General features: G+C 28.5%; 1 protein-coding gene across 1 annotated transcript; it reads right to left on the reverse strand.

Annotated features, from left to right (window-relative positions):
• Positions 1-14,451: 14,451 nt before the first annotated feature.
• On the reverse strand, positions 14,452-16,836 carry LOC105367684 (uncharacterized). Its single transcript, XM_011506452.1, has 2 exons — positions 16,385-16,836; positions 14,452-14,762 (listed from the first exon to the last, which is right to left on the reverse strand). The coding sequence occupies exons 1-2, from the start codon at positions 16,691-16,693 to the stop codon at positions 14,514-14,516; spliced, it is 558 nt and encodes a 185-aa protein (XP_011504754.1). The 5' UTR covers positions 16,694-16,836; the 3' UTR covers positions 14,452-14,513.
• Between the last annotated feature and the right edge of the window lie 7,808 nt (positions 16,837-24,644).

The following is a 24,644-nucleotide window of genomic DNA, read 5'->3' on the forward strand; positions in this document are numbered from 1 at the left end:
TTGAAATCTGACATGTGCAAACATCTAAATTCAAATAATAATATAATAATACAATTTTATATTATCTGAATTTTATCATTATTAAATAAGTGATAATACAATTTTTAAGATTTTGATTTGTTTGTTTTCGTTAGATAATGAAGAAATATTTACGTTGTGATTTCGAAAACCATTGTCATTTTTACTATTGACGCTACATAAATCGAGATTTATGGAATATTAAGCGTTATATTAAAGTCTTATCGTAATAAAATTGAAATCGTTGAATACTATAAATTAAACTCGTATTTAGTTAAAAATTGGCAAATAAGATAAAAATATATGGGAATTCATTCGAACGGAAAGAATAGAAAATTAAGGAAAAATAATTATCAGTTCTATATTGGAACTTAAATGCATATATAATTTTGAGTAACAATAACATAAATATTACATTAACAAAAGATTTATTAATATCATCATATTGATGCATGACAGGAGAGAAATTATTTGGAATAATAAAATTGAAATATGATTAAAAAATATAAGAATGGTAATATTAGTATGTGCATAGTGTAATAATAATAACATAAATAAGTAAGAGTTTTAACCGATGAATATCAATGTTAATGCATTTCATAAGTATTTTCAAATAAAATAAAAATAAGACATTAATGATTGTTACGCATAATATCCTGTAAAAAAGAAATAATAATTTTTGAAATCAGTCTAGTCATTCATAGAGATTTGAGTTGTTTATAAATATTTTAATATTAATCAGAATTTTATATGAGTTAGTTAATTTATAATTCAAAAACATCACATTCAGATATCTTACAATGAACCGCAAAAATACATAACACTAATTTTTTTATTTAACTAATAATAACAATTAATGCAGATTAAAAGATCAAAATTAAAAAATTATGAAATTACTTAAAAAATTTTTTTTTTTTTTTTTTTTTTTTTTTTAATTTTACTTACTTAATTACCTAATTAGCGTTAAAAAGATTGCAAATATACATGTATAAATCGTGAATATCAGTTTATACTTAAATTAATAAATCTATTAGTGGAAAAGCATTTTTTTTTTTTTTAATTTCAACATATTGTAATAGAGCTTTAATTAATTTATATATAATTCCAGAAATAAGATGTGAAATATATTTAGCACAATAAATATATATTGATCGAAGATATTATTGACACTAATAATGTATTGAAGTTTACAAGATAAAGCTAAAATGAAAATTTTTTTTGTATGATACAATGATTTTTGTATACTTATATTCTTATTAAATTAATAAGTATCATAGAATGTTCAGAATATTTTAATAATTTAACTATCAAAGACAAGATATTATTATAATAATTTTTTATGAAAATACTTTGGCAGATGGCCTTTAATTTTTTATTTTTTGTTTTTTTTATTTTTACTTGATTATATTCATAGGCTAAATTTTATTGACAAAATAATGTGGTTGAAGAAGTTGTTAAAAAAATCCAATTTTTAATTTACTGCGATTTTTTTTTATCGATGCTAAGGTAACATTAAATTAAGTACAAAAGATGAAAATGTAATCAGATGAAAAAGGACATATAATTAATATTATAATTATATTATAAGAATGTAATGAATGATAATTTAGACAAATCTAAAAATAGAATTTTTAATAATGCTCATTTTATAATTGAAAATTCGGATTAACCGAGACTTGTTAAATTCTTGACTATATAGTATGAGATTATCGTATTCATGATAGAATTGTACATTTTCGTTTAGCTTAAATGGATATTAATTTACATATTTAGTAAGATAATTTAAGATTTATATAAAATTATAAATTATATCATTTTAATTATTATAACTACACATTTATTAGTGAATATTTTAGTTTAATACAGAGCGCAATATTATGATTTATGATAGATTTTTAAGCACATGAATTTCACAATTACTATTATCTTTGCATTTATATTGTAAAAAAAATTTATATATTTTATTTAAAAATCGATGTGAATGTGCAATTTAAAAATAATAGTAGAGAAACTGTAATTTTATTTTATTTTATTAAATTATGATACAAAAACATTTTGAAATATTAAGAGACAAAGTACTATATCTAATTAATAGTAAAAATTTAATATTCATTTTTATAAAAGAACATTTAGTCATATATATAATGAAGCATATTTCATAATAATTATGATTTTTTTTTTTTTTTGAAATGAATAAAATAATTATTCTTCGCATATCATCTTTAAATAAGGAATAAAAATGTAGTTGTAAAACTGCTTTTGTCATGGAAATAAATATTTATGTTGTTATATGTACAATATTTGTCGTGTTGACTTGTTGTACAAGTAGACAAAACAAAGAATTCACTAAAGCACTTTTTTGTATTAAAAACAATATGCAACATTACGTTATATGTGTAATAACTTTTTTCCAGATATTAGGTCAGGATTTTACGAAAACAAATATAAAGTAAAACATTTATTAACATAATAACAATCGAATTGGATGTTCATCTTCGATATTTCATTAAGTCTGGTAATATGTTAGAGGAATTTGTAATGTGTTGGAGATATTCGAATCTATCATGATCAGATATATTATTCCGTTACTTTCACAATAATACTTATCTATGAAAGAATATCCGTACATTCAGTTTGATTAAATTTTCTCATTAAATTCATCATAATGTTATATGATTATAAATTAAAAACAATATATTTTTATTATTTTATCAAACTTTTTATTTCCAGTAAGACATCTGATATACTAGTGCATACACAATCGATATAACAAATATCGAACACCACGTATCACAACTTTAGAATGTCCACGAAACTTTAGATTCTCATTTGGGTGCATGACTTTAAACTAAATAGACCACATTGAATAATGAAAAAACTTCAATGGCTCCATTAGCCAATAAGTCCTAGTAGCTTTGAAACGGCGTCTCGCACAGTCACGAATGTCCTTTCTAATGACTGAAGGAAAAATGTTTTTCATCGCTTCCCCTCTTATGCCTCGTTAATCAATCCGACGCTCGTTGGTGCAATTATTGTTGTGCAATTATGCCTTAGGTCGTCTTTTTTGCCGGAGATTTTAAAATGCCCTTAGTTTCGTAAAATTGCTGAAGACTCGATACTTAATGTGATTTTTATGAGGCGATTGCAATGATTACATACGCTGTCGGAATGGCGATGTCACACGAACTGACATCGATATTTTATAATCTGTTCTAGCCGACTCTATAGCGAAATGCGAATGAAATTACGTTTGTAAAAACAAAGACAAAGACAATCATAATTCACTGAGCGAGATACAATGAAGCCGTTGCTGTAATAATTGTTCCATTATTCCCCGCCTATAAATATAAACTTTTGAAATATGCAATGAATTATTTTAAAGCAGCTTTTCAATCTTAATATTTTAGGTAAAAATGAATAATATTTTTTTATTAAATAAATTTAAAGTTATATATTATATATAAATATAGTAAAATTTATATAGAGTGATAGATTATGATTTCGAAATTTGCGTGATTACCAAGCCGAATATTCAAACAGTACTAACATTACTTATATTCATTACAATTACATTGCAAATTTATTTCTCAAGTGATCTATTAATATTGTTAATTAGAAATTTAATTATAAATCTTAAACGGTATTAAATGCAATATATACAGTACGTGTATACAGAATATGTATTAAATTACGTTCACACTACGTCCTGCCAAATGAATCGAGTAACTAACACTGAATGACCGAATTATATAGTAAATGAAAAGTGATTGTAAATGAAATAAATATGCGATCTTTTTGGAACGACATCAGCAGCTAGCTACTCGTGCCCGTTGCGTACGTTTCTCTTATCACGATACACGAGGAATTAACCTTGAGAAGGTCAGGTCAGTACTTATCTCAGCTGTGAATGTCCTTATCTCTTCTTATTCGGAATTATAATTAAGTAGAAACGGAGAAGGACGTTGTCGGGAGTGGCAATGGAAGTGTGGTTTAATGCAAAGAAAGGATTGATTAGATATCACGGCCGTAAGTGTAATTTATCGTATTATCAAATATCATAATGCAGACAAAACTGTAGAAATTAATGGATTTAATATCATTTCCCTAAACTTCTGTTATAAAATTTAAATTATCGAATGAAAAATGCAACGAAATATATTTATTAAAAAAAATTTTTTCCCATATCATAAAAATTGTAATTTGTCAACTAATAATGAAATGTATATTTTAATCATTTTGAAAATCGTTAATTAATTGTTGTTAATTGTTGTAATAGTAATAGTTACATGTAAATAAAGTAAATGAATTAAATTTATACTTAAATTGCATATAAACATTTATTGTTAACAATAAGAATAATACTCATCTTTCCATATAACAATTTATTCAAATGCAACTCTAAAAACGAAATTATTTTGTATTTCATTAAATTACATCGTCTTAAATTTTTTATTTTTCTTTAAATTTTACTCATTCGTCGTATCAATCGATAAGCTAAAAATGGTTCAAAATTATTTTATTTTTTAACTGAATCATAAAAATTAAAGGTAATACAAAATACAACGACATCTTTTCATGTTGTTTTTCATAAAATCACCTACCATGAATAAAAGTACAAAAGTTATAAGTTTGATTGTTATGAGTTATTGAATCATTATTATGTACTTTTATGATTTCAAAGTTTGCTCAAATTCAGCAATTACAATTTATATTTGCGTTACATTTTGTTTGCTAAATATGCAGTTATATAGTAAAACCTAAATAACAGAAATAAAAATTGAAAACTAAATCAATAAGTAAAGTAATATCTTAAAAATTTGTATTCACAATTTTATATCTGGGAATTTTTTCATAAAAAATTCAAGATTTTAAAATTTATTTGAACTTCGGAAATCTGATGATATTCAATTCAATCGGAAGTTTTTAAAACTCATATTATTGAACTTAAGAGAGAGAAAAAAGACATCGGAAAAATTTACGATAAAACTGTTTTGAGAATTTAAAGAATAAATAAATTCAGCAAAAATTTAGAATTTTTATACAAGTTTATATATGTTTATACAATTTAAATGTATATATTATATGAAAGTTAATAGAAAATTAACTGCGTAATTATTACAGTTTTGAGTTAATGATTAATAATTTACATTTACAATTCCCTTTTGACAATTCATAAAACAAAAAAATACCAAAGGTAGATTCCCTAGAATTTGTTATCCAATTATTACAGTCGGCAATTTTTGTCGGCAGTTTAGTGATTAAAAATAATTTTACCGCTCAAAAAATTAACAATTAATGTAAATACACTGAAATTAATTTAATATCTAGAATATTTTATATTTCACTTTCGGCGCTGAGATTAAGCATTAAGTGACGGATTACTGTAGAAGTGCAACTTTATCTTTTGATATATTTAATATTAATGTTACTTAAATAACTTCGATAACTTAAACTTTTCTTAAAATATTTTTTAGTCGCATTAAAGAATCTGGCTTGTGTGAAAATTATTAGAATGCAAAATAAATAGAATTATTGTCACTTCGGTAAATCGTTCGATTAAAACTTATTTCTATATACATTTTGTCGATCTCATGAATATTGTTCAAATGTCATAGATGTATAGAGAAACCGTATTTAGCTATTAATTTTGACATTGTATTGGAATTTATTATTGGCTGCTTGGTATGGGTGGCTATTTGGATGTATGAGTCACTCTTAATAAAAAAAATGCAAATTCCACTATTAGCATTACAAACTGATCGATAGTTACGAGCATCTATGCATGCTTTAAGACGGAGATTGATAATTTAAATGTTTATCTTTTAGACTTAATTTTAGGAACTAAACTAATTGGTTATTAAATAACAATTTCGTGTATAATTACAATATTAAAATGCGAATAACTAACACTGTACGTGATAATTCATATAACCATAACACTACTCTTCTTAACTTAAATTATGTTCCATTGAGTGAATTAATATTTTATTTTGTTAATGTATGAAAGACAATAATTATAGTATTGTAAATAATAAAACTTTTCGATTAATAATTATTCAAATATCTTTTATTTTCATAAATCAAATGAAAAATAAAATATAATAAACTGCACGATATCTTAAACTTTTAACTCGTTGTTTCATAAAGGAATTTACATGGCAGTCATCGACAAATTATGCGAAATTTATTAGAAATATTTTTAAATATTCAATTTAACAATTATATAATAATAGAAATTCAAATTCTTTCTGAAGTATTAAGAAAGACTATGAAGGTGAAGAGTTACAATGTCAATATTTCGTGTACTTACATAAATTCAATATGTTGTTAATCAAACACGAGATTAATAAACTCAAATAATAAACTAATAAGTAAATGTGTTATAGAAAAATATAAATAAAAGTTCGTTCAAATTGTTTAAAAGTTTTGACTATGACATTTAGACATATAGAAAATGAATGAGAATTCACAATAAGACTAAATATAATAAAGTATAATAAAGTCTGAACTGTCAAGAAATATTGCATATGATCGAAATTCAATTTTCTTAAATATCATAGATATTGCTAGAGTGGGCTGGCAATTTTCATTATTAAACGATATAAAGATGTTATTTTTTTTTTTATAATACATTATTTATGTATTAAAATTTGTTTTAAAAAGTAAAAATCTCTAATTAATTAATTAGCCTCAATATAACAGAAAGCCCTATTGAATATTTTAAATAATTTAGCATTATCTTGAAATTTATAATATGTTAAATTATGACATCTATCTATCAATAATTAAAATAAATAACAATGAGAACAACATATTTTCTTATCCGTTATAATTGCATTTACAATATAATAGACAGACATAAGTTAGTTTATTTGGGAGAGCATCCGTTGTGAGAACAAATGATTCTGAATTCGCTTTATAGCCGAATAAAGCCATATATCTAGTTTATGAGCTGTTCTTTTTCTTTTTTCTTTTTTTTTAATTTTTTTTTTTTGTTTTGTTTTTTGTTTTTTAATGTACTTACGCAAGTGACTATATAAAGTGGAGTGTTGTATTACAGATCGATGCACAGTAGGAAATAAAGAAATGAAAAATTAATAATGTGTAGCATAAAATTAATAGAAAGGTGATTTTGAACTAAATATACAGAATAATTTATTATTTATGGATCATATCGAGAATACAAAATCGAGAATTAAAATGTAGAAAAAGTTGAATAGCGTATATAAAGGGAGAACGATAAAGGGGTAGTAGCTGAGCATTAGTAAAAAACGGGAATTTCAAATGTGGAGCATAAGAAAAGAAGCGAAAGGAAAATAGATAAATGAATATATAGGTGTAAAAATTTGTAAGTAAAGCTGTAAGTTGTATGAGAGCCAAATGAACAAAGCAATTTTTATACACCCACGCACGCATAAATACGTATCGCAAGTATAAAGTTGAAACTCTCTGGTGAATTTGGTACTATTTGTTCATTTCATCGTGCGTGGTTTGAGGGTCGATATACGCATTCGCCAGTTCTGAAAGTGCGCACAGTAGTGGCAACAGCGACTAGTGTATTATGCTAGGAAAATTGGCACATCGCTGATATGAAAGTTGCATTGGCTCATTGTCCCGTAGTACCATGACGACGTGGAGAAGGGCGCAGACGATGGGGACGATGCCGCGGCTTTGTCTTTGTCTTTCATACACCAGCACTCGCGTATGTACCTGTTCTTTTTTTCTACTATTACTGGACCACTATTGTTATTGTTGTTATTTTTAGCCAATCGATCAGACGAGCATAAAAATGACAGATAAGCGCAAAATGAAGATATTCGTGTAAGCGCGGGTGAGGAGAATCGTACTGACAATGGAATTGTTGCTTTCTAAAAAGTTAGTTTTCTAGTTTGGCTGCCCAACAATTTACTACCTCCATAACTATATAAGTATGTTGAATATGAATTTGCATATTAACTGAAATATAAGAGCAGTGATGTAATTTTACAATATTCGATTGTTTACTTCAAGTTTATTTGAAAAGGAATTCAATAGCATTGGATGAAAGCTTTGGAGGAAAAATTGAATGAAAGCATAATAAATCAATAAGTCAATACCGTATTATTGCTTGCTGATTATTCATTCCACTTTCTTTTAAAAATTCAATTTTAAGATTTCGTTTCGTCGGGTATATTTTGTGCATAAACTCTCATTTTAAACATCACATACTTTACGGCAACGTACTTCCCAGCTATTTTATCTTTTCTAGCTATGAACAATTATATAAAAGAAAATAAGAAGAAAGAAACAATTTTTATGCGTTGATTAATAATCCTCAACTATTTAGCATTAAATAAAATCATGCATTATTCATATAAATTATACCTATTAAATGCAGTTGCTAATGGTAATGTACTTTAATAAAAGCTATAATTTCATTCTTTTCTCATAAAATATGTCCTATGGAAATCAATTATATTATAAATGGAGGCAAATATATTATTAATTAAGGCATTTGTTTCACTTTTAATTACTATTCAATAATTTTTGCCTTACTTTTACTTTTTACATAAAAATGTATGTCGATCTATTTTCTTGATCATTCAATTTTATAAAAATGACACGTTGGATTATTTATGAGTTATATAATTATATAAATATTTCAAATTATGTTTATATATCCAAAAGATAAAAGTTAATCGATCCTATTTCATGCGCTATTCACATGATTTTCTAGAAGAAATAACAATAATACCAAATAATAAAAAAAAAAAAAAAAAAAAAAGCTCATTACAATGATTGCATCGAGTAAAGATTGTATTAGGAAGATAAATTTTAGATTTATATTTGTATCCGTTATATACTCTAAATTATACAGACTAGAAATTTAGTTCGCCAAGTTTAAAACGTGAGCTAATCTGATAGTTTAATCTCTTTTTACTAGAGACATTGAAACTTGTGGATATTCGTGCTACTCTGTAAATAAATTTACTTTTAAAAAAAAAAGTAGAATGTGCAATTTTCAAAAATGGCTATTAAGTGGGAAGGTCGACTAAAAATGAATTATACGATCTTACAAAATTCATCGAGAAAAGCAAACGCATAAACTATTTTGAGAATTGAAATTTTTAATAAAACGAAGACCAATTTTTTTCAAAATATTTATCGGATCAATTCAAATTGGAATTACATTGTACAATTATCTAAGTTTAACGAATTTCTTAACCGATATTCATGAATTTCATTAATATAAAACGATAAAATGTTCTTCCCGTAAACAAAGTTGAAAGTTAATTAAACGAATGGGGTGCAAGTGTAATGTAAAACAATCTTATCAACTATAAAAATTGCATTAACCATATATACATTCACTAAATCATCGTGCAATATAAAAATCATTATCTCGATATAAAAGGAATACTTCAAAATTAAAAATTAAAACGACGAATGCAACATTTGCGTTATCTAATGAAATTTCCATACTTTATTGTCGAAAAGTGAATATGCAGCTAATATTTTTTTTTTTTATATATCGATTAGAGTTTAATGTAAATAATTTTTAGACCAGTTTATTTGGAATTTCTTTTCTATGTAATAATAGCCTTTTGAACAATCTAAGATTGATATGAAGTGATGAGAATCATCAAGCTTATCGAATAACCTCACAGCTTCACGGTCGACAAAGTTATTTTGTTAGCCCTTCAAGCGCAGTAATTCAATAATCGTGTTTGACATTACGCTGAATCGTATCTTGTGTACTTACTACATGTAAAGAGAATGCAGAGGCAAACTATGACCGAATCGATCAATCAGTTCGTATGGCTAACAGGATCAGTAAACATTATGGCGTAGACTGTAGCGGTGTCCTAGACCCTTCAAGTGCAAGAGAGTATAGCTTATTGATTTTATTTGACATGTCGGAGAAGAACGAAGAAACGGAAGAGAGAGAGAGAGAGAGAGAGAGAGAGAGAGAGAGAAAGTAGGCATGAGAGTACGAGATTGGGAGCAAGAGAGAAAGAGGATGAGAAAGAATATGAAAAAGCCGATTGAAACAATAGTGTATTCGAAATTGGCAAGATAGTAATTTACTGACTTTTTACTTGTCAACGATTAGGTAATAAATAATACTGTCAAAATATATATAGAAATATTATGTCAATATAAGTAGCACACTATTTTCTTATTTATATTACTATTTGATTGTATTAGTTTTAAATTATATAAGTATTAAGATATTATTAAGATATACAAAATTGAAAGATAAAATTTAATCTCGTAATTAATAGAATTCTTTATAATGTATTCAGATAATTTGCGAATAGAATTATGCTTATAACAACATTTAGGAATCAGTATAAAAGTTTTATGAAACATAAAGTATAAACTCGAATTGTCGGTTTAAAAAAAAAGGAATGAAATTAATTATTGTCTTTTATAATTAAATTATACGGTAGAGGATTCATCATTATAATCAATATCTGAAAATATAATTGGAAGAAGAAAAACTTTTGTTATTACATAATATAACATACGAAAATTAAATTAAGAAATTAAGAAAAAACAAATCATAACACTAAATGAAAAAAAAAAACGCTAAATTGAAAGAAATAGTCGATACAAAGTATAACAATATTGAGTTGTAATATTGTTTATTATTTTTTTTTTTTTGTTTTTTATATAATTTTTGCCTTCTTCTATTAAGTATGGTAAAGTAAAGTTAAGTATGTTAAAATTTCTTTCTGACTAAATAATATGTAATATTTTAGTTAATTCTTATACAACTTATTACTCATATTATATAATATCCTTTTTATGTTTATCAGGAAATTGAACATAAAAATTATTCTAATAAGTTTAGAGTAATGGCGATAAAATTATTTTCTAACAAAAAGTTAATAAAAATATTACGTTTAAAATTTAGATTATCTGCAACTATTTTGATTATGCGTCAAATTTCCGAAATTCGTAATATGATAAAAACACCAACCCTAAATTACATTCTATATAATATATTAGTACATTGAATGGATGGCAAGAAATTGAAGTCAATTATAAGTAATTGAAAAGTACATGATAATTATATATATATATATATATATATATATATATATATATATATATATATATATATATATATATATCTTCAAGCATTTAATTCACTTTGTATAAATCAAGAGCTGTAGTTTTCGTAGGAAAGTGTTTTAAACTTACTTTTAATTAACCTCTAAAATTCTCTATCAACAAAAGAATAATCAATACGATCGAAGCCACTATTTTAATCATTTGTTATGTTCAGCATGCGCGTATTAAGATTTATTGCAATTATAATAATGAAATTCTTATTTCAGTGACTTGAAAGATAATATTTAAATTTCATTATTACTGAAAATCTTTGGACATTATGTTAAAATGAAAAATATTATCTAAAAAATACCAAATCACCACAATGAACAATCAATATTATCTTTATAATAATAAATACATAAGCTTTTTTTATTTTTCATTGCAAGTTTTCATATTATTGCTTTGCATTAGACAGTAGTAGCTTTGAACTAGTACATATTTAGATTTTACAACTACGGATTTACGTCACAGTTATGATCGAATTATCCTGGTTAAAAGTATGAATGTAATAATATTTGAATGCTACATTGTCAACTAATGTCATGAAAAAGCGATTTGCTTATATCGAATCTTATCGTTCTTTCATAATACTATAATAGTAATTAAGAGAGACGCGCTATCAAGATTCCAAAATCTGTCAATATAAATGCTCACTTGTTTGACTTATAATAAAACTTTTTTCATTATTATAAATTACAGGCACATCACGTTATACACAAATTACTCAGAGTTACTTCATTTATCCGAGCTCATCACCTTTATTCGTTATGGAAGATAGTAAAAAAAAAAAAAAAAAAATCAAAACAAACATAAACGACGGCATTCCATATGCCAATTATGAAATCGATTGTGCGGCAGCATGAGCTCTGCCACACTTGAAATCGAGATCTTGGCCCGCGAGACAGCCGCCAGGAATTTAACGCCAATGCTAATTTTCATATATCACCAGGGGCGGCAAAATAAATGGGAGTGGATGTCGAAGGACGACCTTTAAATTAATACGGCGAGAATAGCTCGAGTGGAGACCGTGAGCGATTGGACAGCGAGGGGAAATGTGCTGGCGGGCGGGGGCGGTAAGACAAGCGTCGAGGCACGTGAAGAGTCGCATGCGAGGAGCGCCTTGCCCGAGACCGTGAAGCTCGTCGAGGAGGCTCATCGATCCTTCGAGGCGCGCATCCGGACAGCTGCAAAAAAGATGGCCGACGCGTCGGAGCCGAAAACCGTATCGCCGACCTTCCGGACTCTCGCGGCTCGCGTGCACGCGACTCGCACGCGACGACGGGGCACAAGTCGAGGAGTAAGTGGGTTGAGGCCGCCATCGGCCGGTGGTTCCAATATTCTTCCGGGGTGCGAAGACGTCGTGAGGCTGCGAGGGACCGGCGCTGCGACGGGGGCACCCACGACATGATCGCCGTCCAAAGTCAATGAAGAAGTTTCGCGCTCAGAGTCGCGAATCGTGGGTACAGTGCTGGGTAATTGGTTGGGACAGGGGGGGGGGATGAGGAGGGTAAATAAAGGATAGAGATGTAAGGTTACGAATGATTGTGCTTCGACGGCTGCGGAATTTGTTAAGAGTCGCTAGGCTTCTCTCAAATTGCTCGATTATTAATCGTTATCGTCACCATTCGCCGCGTCCCGATGCGTAATTTCCTTGTGAATTGAAGATCGATCGGTGACAATTCATAAAGATTCTTTATCCGTCAAAAAAAAAAAAAAAAAAAAAAAAAAAAAAAAAAAAAAAAAAAAAAAAAAAAAAGAAAGGAAGAAAAGTGTACTTAATGGATTATTAATAATTATAAACGTTTATTTATAAAAATGTATCTCAATATATATTTATCTAAAGAAAAAAAACATGGTTCGAAAATTACTCGTTACAATTGTAAAACATGCTAGAAATTACTTTTCGCTACAATTAGATATTGGTTTTTTGTTTAATTTTTAATATTATATCAATTTGCATTAAAAGTTAAACAAAATATTATAATTCTTACATATCATTGTTGAGTATTTAGCAATAGACACTAAGAATACTTAACTTATGTACGAAAAATTTACTCCTATAAAAATGTAAATTAAAAAAACAACAACAACAACAAAATAGTTAAATTAAAAAAGAAGTTAAATTAAATTTTTTTAATGTTTTTTTAAAATTTTAAATTTTTTACGTTTTATGAAATTTATGATGTAAGCGCACATCAGAATAATACACTTTCTTGGACGATTTTTTTTTATTATTATTATTATTATAATCTATTATTATAATTTGATGATATACAATGCCATTGCGACGAACTACTACAGTACTTAAGATAATCGAGTATTGGCTTCTCGCGTGGAAAAGTTTCGAGAACTACCCTTTTTATGAGATTGAGATTGTGTAAAACGTAATTTTCAAAATAATCCGAATATTTCACCTTTATTATATAGTCTGTGCAAATTAATTAGATTCAAGTATATTTGAATACGTAATTTGCAGAATAATGATTGCCTATACAATTGGTAATGATATTTTATTTTTTTAAGAGAATATGGAAGGCTTACATTATGACAAACTAGCGTCGTTATTAAGTAAATAGCATTAACATTTCAATTTGCAAGTATTATATTTCTATTAACCATGCTTCCGACGTCATATCAATAATACAATTGTACAATTTACTTCTTCACGCTCGAACAATGTTTAGCATGAAATTTTCGGAAATTATAGGATAAGGTTATTGGACGCCAGCCACAACACGTCATTATGTAAAAAAAAGTTATTAATAAATGTTTCCCTGGAATATTGATTAACGAAGAAAATGATAGCTGGATATCGGGGTCCGCGATAGCTTAGACAATAGGCATTCGTATTTCGAAGGAAACATTATTTGCTTTTTGAATTTGACAAAGCAGCCTAAATCAAGCAAAATAAGAAGAATCACGGATACTTTCTAAAATTTACATTAATAATGGTAATGCACACAATAGTTTTATTATTTAGAATTTCAATTAGATCGATGGATTAATTTTTCATAATATCTCCTTCTCTATCCCCATGAGCCTCGGCATTTACCGCCCACATTAACATGTTTAAGATGCGAATGCGAACAATTAAGAAACTGACGTCAGCCCAAAGTCAAATGACACATAATACATACAACGATACGCGATGCTTTGAAATTATCGTTAATTGCGCTCTTAACTCTCAAACCGACGCCCGGATCATTCAATAACTCGCTACGCCGTCCAATTTGATAAACGATCCACTTATTAGCGCACGAGTAATCGCATTCAAATTTAAACAAGCGTATTATCCGAGAGATTCGAGCCAGTTTCTCTTTCACACTGGAGGACAAATGAAAAGAAGCAATACAAACGGGGACTATTGACGCCAGTCGGAAATTTCGACGATTCTACTTATCGAGTGCCTCATCGTTCCAATACTTGCCGTAGGTGCGTCCGCTCCTCGTCACTTTGTAATACATCTGATGGCTTATTTGCAAGCAGTTGGAGTTCAGTTGGAGCCTACGTGTCGTGAGTCTGAGAGCCGAACTCGTAATGTATGAGCCGTCACCCATGTGCAGCCGTTTCAGTCGAGGCTTCACGCCGACGACATGTGGCTTCTGCGGTACGCTTATGATGTTCCCCTTGCTACTGTTTGTCTGAAAGAATTTCTGTTTCACGATCATGAAAAAATGTGCTTTGTTATTCGCTCGTAATTTATTTGAGATTTTGAGATTTAGTATCGCTATTATTGCATGAATGTTAATGTTGGGTGAGTAGACGGGTTTTTGATATGTTGCTCATAACTTGTGAATTTGTGCCAAACGCGTCGTTACTCGTATTAAATGTATCGCGGCGATATGTATTCTTACCATTTTTCTAGTGCAACTCGGTATTATCGTAATACGTGAGAGTATCGATCGTGATTTAAAAATTTAAAGATACAGATCGGCGCTTTGATGCGAGACGCTTGGTCGGCGAATTAGGGACTTTTCGACGGAATTGATGGAAAGATAATTTGCATTTGGGCGAAGTTTCATTTTAATAAGTGATATTCTAGAACGGGAGAATTGTATTCTGAAATTTTTACAGATTTAAGGAGAAATTAGCGTAGACATTTATATTACACTGTGCGTAAAATTTCGATTCCTTCCCTTTAAATTTACTACTTTACTGACTACTTTTCATACACGTACGACAGGTGACATTTAAACATTATTTTATTAATAAAAAAAGGTAAAATATTTACACGAGGTTGATAAAGCAATTTAGAGCACTTTTTAAAAAAAGCTTACATTATTTTCTTTCAATATTTATTTTATATTTAAACATTGTAAAATTTATACTTAATTTAAGTACGATTTAATTTATAGTTTATGTCTTAATAGGCATTATATGTATCAACACACGCATACGCCAGCGAGAATATATATGCTTTACGTATATATAGATACAAATTATATTAGGTGCGGAAGCGCGCACGCGCGCGTGTGTAAGGGAGTGCCTGCGTGCATTCGTAAATACGTACATGAGCGAATGTTTTTAATTTTGACACAATTAATAATTTGGATAAAATTACAATATACGTAGTGAAACTAAAAATTTTTTACAAGTTTTTGACGTTTATCATTAAATAAAATGATAAATATGACGTAGAAAAAAAGTACTTCGATACTTGCTACATCATAGAATAAATTTAATAAGATTTTCTTGAGACTCAAAGGGATTATGGTTTCGTCGTCTTTCAAAATTAAATGGCAAACTTTCAGTTGATAATTCATATTGCTTTAACGATATTATATTAAATCTGTATTGCACGGTTAATGAGTAGTATCTATTAAATATCTATTAAAATTTATTCTTAAATGCTTACGTGAAAAATTTTCAATCATATTGACGTCACAACTTTTTAAGAAAATTCAAATTGAGCTTTAATATCATTGATTACTTTTCAACTCAATATAAAATTAAGTTAGGTCAATTTATCGATTTTTACCCGGAGTTTGGAGTTTGAAATACAGGAGTTAGCACGCGCCCACATACACGCACGCGACCACACACGGACCCGACCACATACGCTAACACGCATTTGGACATACGTAAGTGTCTCGTGATATGGGATTGGGCGCTGGGAAGATTATAGTGGCTCGGATATAAAATTCGGAAAGTAGAAGACGCGGAGCTAGTAAAATTACAAAATAGCAAGCTCGACTGCTTTTCATCAAAGGAGAAAAGCGGCAATCTATCATTTTTCGTAATTATAATGAGGATAAAGACTCGCCTCGCGCTTGTGGCAGATGCGCTGGTTTTGCCTGTTGTAGAGCCGGGAGACCGAGGACGAACGGCACTTGATATTACGCTGGTGGCACTGTCGGATGTAATGGCTCTTGGGGGTGACGAGTGAGGTCGCCGTGTTACGGTGGTTCTTCAGGACTCGCATCGAGGAGACGGCGCCGAAGACCGTCCTAGCGATGCATCGCCGATAACGCCAGAGGAAGGCCGCGGTAGCGAACCAGGCGAACCAGGGTCCGGCTCGTGGGCTAGCGGCGACTGCGGCCGCCGTCGGCTCCCGCGACCAGAAGAAAAACATCGACGTCTCCTTGGCTGCAGCTTACGGCCTGGTCTGTTTGACAGTGGCCATCTTAGACGTTTGATCCGGTGATCGCGAGCCGAGACAAAAGGCGCGTTTTCGATATTGTGACTTTAGGGCGTCGAGGGCTACTTACACGCGAGCCTGACTTTCCGATTGAATCTTTTCAAATATTTATAGCCATCGGCGGCCCTGACTACGCTGGCCACACGATTCTCGCTTTTTCTCGTCGCTTTGCCGTCACTTTTATTCAATTTCATACAAGCGATTTATGTCGTCGGGCGTTTAATCTATGATCGAAATTCTGCTTTAAAAGAACATTTTTTTCTTTGCAACCGTTCCTACCGAGAAAATAACTTCATAATCGAGGTATTATAAATAATAATTATAAATTTTATTAAGTTTGATGAATGCATTGAAATTCATATGTTCCATATTGTTACTCAAGTAATTGAATAATAATGAAACCATAGAATGTATTATTTGTATGCAATTTATTAGAAAATACGGCCAATTTACAAACACATTCCATTATCATTTTATTCAATTACCTTCTTTATTTATTATTGTTGCAATATACACGAATCATTAAAAATTCACACATTAAAATTTTATTGGTAGTATTTATAATTGAATAAAAATTTATGAAAACAAAAATATTTGATAAATTCACCTCTGTTGCTAATTTATCAAATAATTTCTAGGCAATTGTCATTAAATAATTTGGAATAGTGAGTTAAAAAAAAAAACTTTTTTTGTTAACCATTTAATTTGTGTATAATTTTAAAAATAGCATAGTTTATGGCTTTAAGGCAGCCAGTTTTCATTTACCAAAACATAATATATTTAAATGTTTGTTGAAATGTATTTAATTTATTGTAAATGAAATGTTAAATTATGGCAACTAATTAATTCACTCGGCTGAATTTTACTTTTACAAATCTATGAAATCTAAATACGTGTTTTTTTTTTTTTTCCTTTTGCGTTTAATAAGAAATTTGTATCTTTTTAAGTTTTTAGATTTTCATCGGAGCTACTGTGTGAGTGAATAACTAAATCAAACCTATGAAAACTGCTTGATTGTGAGATTAAGGTTGAAATTGAGCAGAACGTTGCTCATAAAAAGTATAAGCTTATAGAATTTCATTAAAACGAATAAGCATGTAGGACATTTCGAATGTTTCATTAATTATATATAAACATAAATTATATGAAAATATAATAATATTTATATTTTCTTATAAATGAAAATTCCGAATATTTGATTAAATTATGACTTAGGTACTTTAAGAAATAAATTTTGGATACAAATTATAAATAAATACAAAATTTTTTATATCTATCTAAACAAATTTTCATCCAATCATATATAAAAATATCAGCTTCAAGATTCTCATTGAGATAATCACAATAATTTTATTCTAAACATAAAATCCATTGTGACATCTGCGATAAAAATTACCTCTAAATAATTAATAACAACTCGATAAATTTATCGTTTGTAATGCGTCACGTGAATAACATTTGCACATACCTGGATTTACAATATGACATAGTAAGTAGAATTTGTTTATCTTTTCTTTTCTTTTTTTTTAGAAATATGCTTAACTAAATTTTGTTACCTTTGCAACAATATATATTAGTGTAATTATATATTATATAATAATGAATATTGTCCTGTAGAAAATAAAAATTTCTTTATAGTATATTCCTAAATATCATATAATATGCTTCGTTCTGTAAGAGTTTAGAAATTAAACTGCCTTTATATATCAAATTATTATTACTTAATTTATTATCATACTTTGAATATTTAATAAAGGCTTAATTAAAAAAATAAGCTTATTATTATTTTATTAACTCACAAAGTAAATGTAAGACTAGTATAAGAAAGTATAAAATATTCAAGCAAAATATTACATAATATATTTAGACATAGAACTAAATGTGTGTATGTATATATTTTTGTTTATACCATGTAAATATAATATTATTATTTTATGGGTATTTTATAAGTATTTATTTGTAAATTGCTTGCAAAGTTACTGTCAGCTTATATAAATTGAAAGACTATAAATTATTAAATATAATTTTATAAGTTATCGTTAAAAAAATATTGATAAATCAAATGTACATTTATATAATATCAATAAAGTTTTTGCGTATTACGAATTTTCGTGTATTCCGAGGCAAATGAAATTGAAAGAAATTAAAATTTCTTAGTTGTTCAGCCAGTTATTAAAAATCTATTATTAAAAAAGAGTATCGCTCGTTTAATTATTGGTCTCGCCAAACACTGTTTTTACAATTAATTCTTATATTTCCGTAAATTGCAGTTTGTATACTAAAGTATTTTATTCGCCATAAACTCATAAGAATTGTCATATGTATCTTTATTTAAACGATCATAAAATTACGAGCAATGTTTATTCCAACTTAAACTAACATCAGCACTATCTAGTCTCCACATTTTCCTTTACAACGGCCTTCGTAAAGCGTCCAAATATTCGCTCACCAACCATTGTGCCGCCATTGTGCCTTTTGTAGCATCATTAAATTATTCCATCATATAAATTGTGGAAATGGCGCTACCAATTAGCAGTACTCTCGTGCACCTTGTTCGACGTAATTTTAAATTACAACGCTCATGAAACGAAGTATGAGAAAACGGAAAAAGGCAAGTTTATCGGACTCGAGCGATTTGGAGCGTCGATAAAGCCGCAAAAATTACAAAGGCGAGAGCTTTGTACAGAGCTCCGTACGCGCTCACGGCGAACTTAGGCAAATCCGCTTTGCCTGACAGCCTTCCTCGCCTTAAAGGCGCATCGTCGTCGCGGCCGTAACAAAGAACCGCTCCGTCTAGGGTCGCCCGCGGAAAACAAAGAGCACCAAGAATGAATCCAACGTCGATCCGCTTGGGATCGGGGACGCGACTGCTCCAAGGTTAATGTCGAGCATAATTCGAGGACGGCGAGCCGTGTGAATTCGCGCTACCCGCGTAATTCGGTTAGAAGGTCTGTCCAAGCGCCATTTTTATCAATGCACTTTTATGCAAGTTCAACCGACCGACTGCGAGCTACTGTGTCTATGCCACACGGGCCACGTGTGTATTAGATGGCCAGGGTCGCAACCTTCGCACCGACTTTCCTAGCTTGAGAGAGAGAGAGAGAGAGAGAGAGAGAGAGAGACTCAGCGAGTGGTTGCAAGTGTTGTTCCGCGCGTGTAAATGTGTGTGAGAACGAGTGAGAGAGCGAGAGAGCTAACCAACTAACTCATTCGATGATAATTTTTGGGAGACGTGTATGATATGCCACGAAGCAAGGATTTGCAATTATTATGATGCAAATGAATGAAGTAAAATCGGCTTTGCATAAACATACTTGTAATTAAGATTTGTAATTTTGAGAATCGAAACTCGATACTGGAAAGTAATCTCTTTTGATTCTCATGACAGAAACGCTTTAATCCATTTACACCATACATTAATAAGAATGAAAATAAATAAGGTTCATAAAATAGTTATTACAGACATTAATTAGCGATCTTAATTGGTTGAATAAGACAAAGATAATCATCTTATTTGATTTTAAAAAGCTATAATTTACCAATGTTAATTAATAGTAAAGCATAGACTTTATTCCTAATCGCTCTTCACATACATTCAAAATACTCTAATCCTAGAAAAATATTTTTAATTTTGTAATTTGATATAGTAATATAACCTCGATATCCATAAAATTACGTCTGATGCAATTGTTGTATTTGTATAATTTCAAATCTACTAATTTCCAATTTTTATTCTTCTATAAATCCAAATGTTCATTTTAATTATAAGTGTTATGCAATATTATAAATTTTATTTTTGGACAATTTAAATGTGACAGCGATTGCGGAAGTGCACGATTGTTCAATACAATAATAAATAATAGAATTTCAGTTAATAAGGAAGTTATAAATAAAATATCTGCAAGAATAGATTACTTAAATACAAACTAATTCCGAAACAATGTAAAATAATTTAACCGCAAGATTGTAATAATTTGATTAGGAATTTGCTTAATTTCATTAAGCTAATGATTAGCTTAAATTAATACGATAACCTAGAATAAATATTTTCTATTCTATTAATTTTTCACTTCTATTCAGTATTTATATCTAGAAATTCCATATTATTCCAATTCAAAATCAACATATATTATATGTAATAAGATATATATATATATAGTAAATAAATATAACATAATTTTTAAAATTTCATATGTAAGAACAATACGAATTAGTGATCAAAGAAATAATAATTAATAAGGAAACATTATATTTGTTTATTTTTTAATGACCAATTAGACTGCTCATGTACTAATTTATTTTGCCGCAACGCTTGTATTAATAATAATCAGTCTAAAATTTCTTGTATATTTTATTTTAACTTGTTTAACAATTCATTTTTATATTAAAAAAATCAAAAAGATAAAATATATTATTATTACGAATATATTATTATTCGAATAAATAATTAATTATTCGAAATTTAAACGAAATGTAAAAACTTCTACTTTAAATACTAATTAAACATTTTGGCAGTAAGTAAACAAAATTTATTTTATAATGTGTTTTTAAATTATTATTTAATTCAATGAAATATATTGAATTTTTAAAGAATATATAATTGTAAAGTATGAAGGATTTTTTTCTTATTCAAAGTAGTAACTAAAACCATTATGTAAAAAATTGTATTTATTTAAATCGTAAAACAAAAATTTTTAGTCTATTTATCAATGGCTGCCATTTTATGAAATGTCGATATAAATTAATATATTTTTAAATCATATTAATGCTTTTGTCCAGGTTTTTTATCCGAATTTTGTAATAAAATTACAGATATTATCTAAAAACTTTCGGCAATCTATTATCTAAGCATAATTGTAAATAGTTTTTAAAACAGGATCATATATTTTCTGATAATTAATTAAATGGACAAAAAGGCTAATTTAGCGTATTGTACTAAATGGCAGAGATAAAGGAAACGAAGCTACTGTTACCGGAATCTAGTATTTAATTCCGAATAACACTACCAATGATCGTTCCCTACGGTATTTACCCAACTTTCCGGCACAAAACACAATTTTCTTAAATACCATAGTTCCTTAAATAAAACCCGTAGTAAAGCAAATACGCGAAAATGATTATTTAATTGGCCTTTTTTTTTATACAATAAAATCTTTTTTCCAATTTCTACACTCGATTGCTTCAATGGTAAATGTTTTGGCTCAAAGACGAAATGAAAATAAATAGCGGAGAAAATGGCGTCAGACCTTAGAAATACAATCAATGACACCCAGTCTGGCGAAATATCGAATTTGAGCTGCACCAAAGAAGGAAAGTATCCGCTCGGAGGCAGAATAGTCTTCTTATCCAGTCCTCCCCTCTTCCGCTGACGTACTACCTGCGCGTATGTATTCTCCGATAATCAGGAAACGACTTTATGATCGATTTTGCCTCGTTGAAAAGTTCACGAATACGACACTGAAATTTCAATGGGATCATTGCTTATTTAGTCCCCTACGAAATTATGGAAGTATGGGGGCAGATAAACGTAAGATAAACAATGCCTCCGGCTATTTACTGTTTACGTTTTAATACGGAAGAAGAGAAGAAGAAGGTTAGATGTTTGACTTTGTTTGCAATAAAGACAAGGGTTTAATTAAAAACTTTTTCATTTAAATGACTCCGACTTTTTTTCTTTTGTAATTACATTAATGCGTACCTCTATAGAATAATATTTTTGTAATAAGCAGACAAAGAAATGAAATAATTCCATGCATTTATAATTCAGAATATTATAGAAAATTATTATATTATTAGACAGCATTTATAAAATTTTTTTATCAAATGTCTACTTCAATGAATCGTGTTACCTTTCTATTTTTAATTATATTTTTGTACAAAATTTTATAGATCGATTAATAATGGATGGCTCCAAACTCCTACGTGTGGATACTGAAATTGAGAGTTTAAGTGAAAATGTACAATAAAGTGCCAATGAATTTCGTCGTTTTATTTTTATATTGACGAAATAAGTTTTTTAAATGTTTATTTGTATGTTTATTTTATACGATGTTTATCAAAAGATTAGATTCATTATTATCATTAAGAATTATGCTCTCATCTTTTCACAAATAAACTAAAATTTCTTAATAAGTTAAATAAATCAAACCGGAAGCTTATTATAACATCTACTTAAGAGAGAATTCAGATGGAATCGAAACTTTAGAAAAATATATACTAAATTTCATGAGAAAATTAATTCATTTAAACGTACGTGATGAAAGAAAATTTAAATAATCACATTATCGAATGAAATGAATTATTGAGGTTAGTTTGCCATAAAATAACATTAGAAAATTATTATTAATAAGAAAATTAAGAAAAATATTGATTTTAAATTATGCAAAAATATTTATTAACATTCGTCTTGAACGCGATTCAAAAATTTACAAACGAAAATTTGTATTAAATATACATAACTTATGTATTATATATTATGAATTAATTGTTCATTGATTGATTAGTTGTTCAATTGGCTTAATAAATAAAGAAATTAATCTTTAATAGTTAGTGATTAATATAAATAAAAGTATGATTGAATGTAAGTAAAAGTGAAAAGTACTTTATATAAAATTATCATGCAGTTTTACCACAGAATTACCACAGAATTACTACAGAAATTAACTGTTTAAATTTATAATTATTATCTATAAAAGTATATTAATTAATTCAATATTATGGGCCTATTTTTATATTTTCAGACTGTTATTGCTAGTTCAGGGTTTGATAATAATGCAATGAGAAAAGTGTCATGATGTTTAAAAGAATTCCATAATTATTTTAGTAATAATATTATAAGATATATCCATTAGTATGAGGTTAATAAGTTCCTAGTTTCTTATTCGCTAATTTTCTGAATTTAATAAAAAGAAAATTTCACCAAGCAATTCCCTAATAAATACAGATTAGCAAACATCTTGATTTAATAAGATCAGTCACTTATGATTCGCAAAAGTAAATTGTATCGCAACAAATAAATTTTCAGTATAATCATCTATTCATATTCTAATTATACCTGATGCATTATCAAATTTAGGTTAACCATACTCTCAAATAGTCATGAAATCCTTAAAAACATTAGGTTTTCTAAATTATATATAATGATAAAAAAATTTGCTTTTAGAATTTATTAGAAATGCTTGGAAAGTTGTAACAAAATAATTCTAACACAATTCACGTAAGGAATAGAAATTATGAAAATCTACTATTTAGTGTACGGTCTTAGTATCTCTTAATCTTGAAAAACGAATAAAGTCAAGTAAGCTGTCTTCTTCTTACTTTTAACTCTTATTTGTAAAAGTCAATAGGAGAGTGAGAGAAGTTTAATAGATTTTTCAATTACGCTCATGACACATCCATTAATTCGTAGCGCTAACTACCTTCTTTTGGCCGGAGGAGAGAAAGGATAATTCAGCTTCATATAATAATTTAACCAGGGTGAATATCTTTGTCTTTCCTCTTCCAATCCAGCCTTTTCTCTGAACTAACCGGCGGCAATGGCGAGTGAATTCCTGAACTTCCGCATTCCTCACGTTCTCGATAATTTTTATAGTTATTTTTTTTTTTTTTTTTTTTGAGGGAAAAAGTCTAATTGAAAAGGAATGCCAAATATTTGGGTTAGGTTCTCTTCTCTAAAAATTGTATGAGAGTGGGCGTACTGAAGTTTGCTTACATGTATTTTTGGACCACTTGGAATACTAATGCAAATGGCAAATAACCTTATGAAACGAAGAGATTTAGATAAAGATATCGACTCACCGCTACTAACAACGGAACTTGACGTTGTCGATGTAAGTCATGAGAACCGTGCGAATTGTGATGTAGATTGTCTACGCGAATCGATTTT

The sequence above is a fragment of the Ceratosolen solmsi genome, unplaced genomic scaffold (assembly GCF_000503995.2).
Source record: "Ceratosolen solmsi marchali unplaced genomic scaffold, CerSol_1.0 scaffold7, whole genome shotgun sequence".
In the NCBI taxonomy this organism is placed as follows: Eukaryota; Metazoa; Arthropoda; class Insecta; order Hymenoptera; family Agaonidae; genus Ceratosolen; species Ceratosolen solmsi.

Excerpts from the sequence above, each read along its gene's own strand:
- LOC105367684 (XM_011506452.1), bottom strand. The coding sequence starts at position 16,693 with ATGTTTTTCTTCTGGTCGCGGGAGCCGACGGCGGCCGCAGTCGCCGCT. Across the intron at positions 14,763-16,384 it reads GCATCTGCCACAAGCGCGAG|ACAAACAGTAGCAAGGGGAA; the intron begins GCGAGTCTTTAT and ends AAATTCTTTCAG.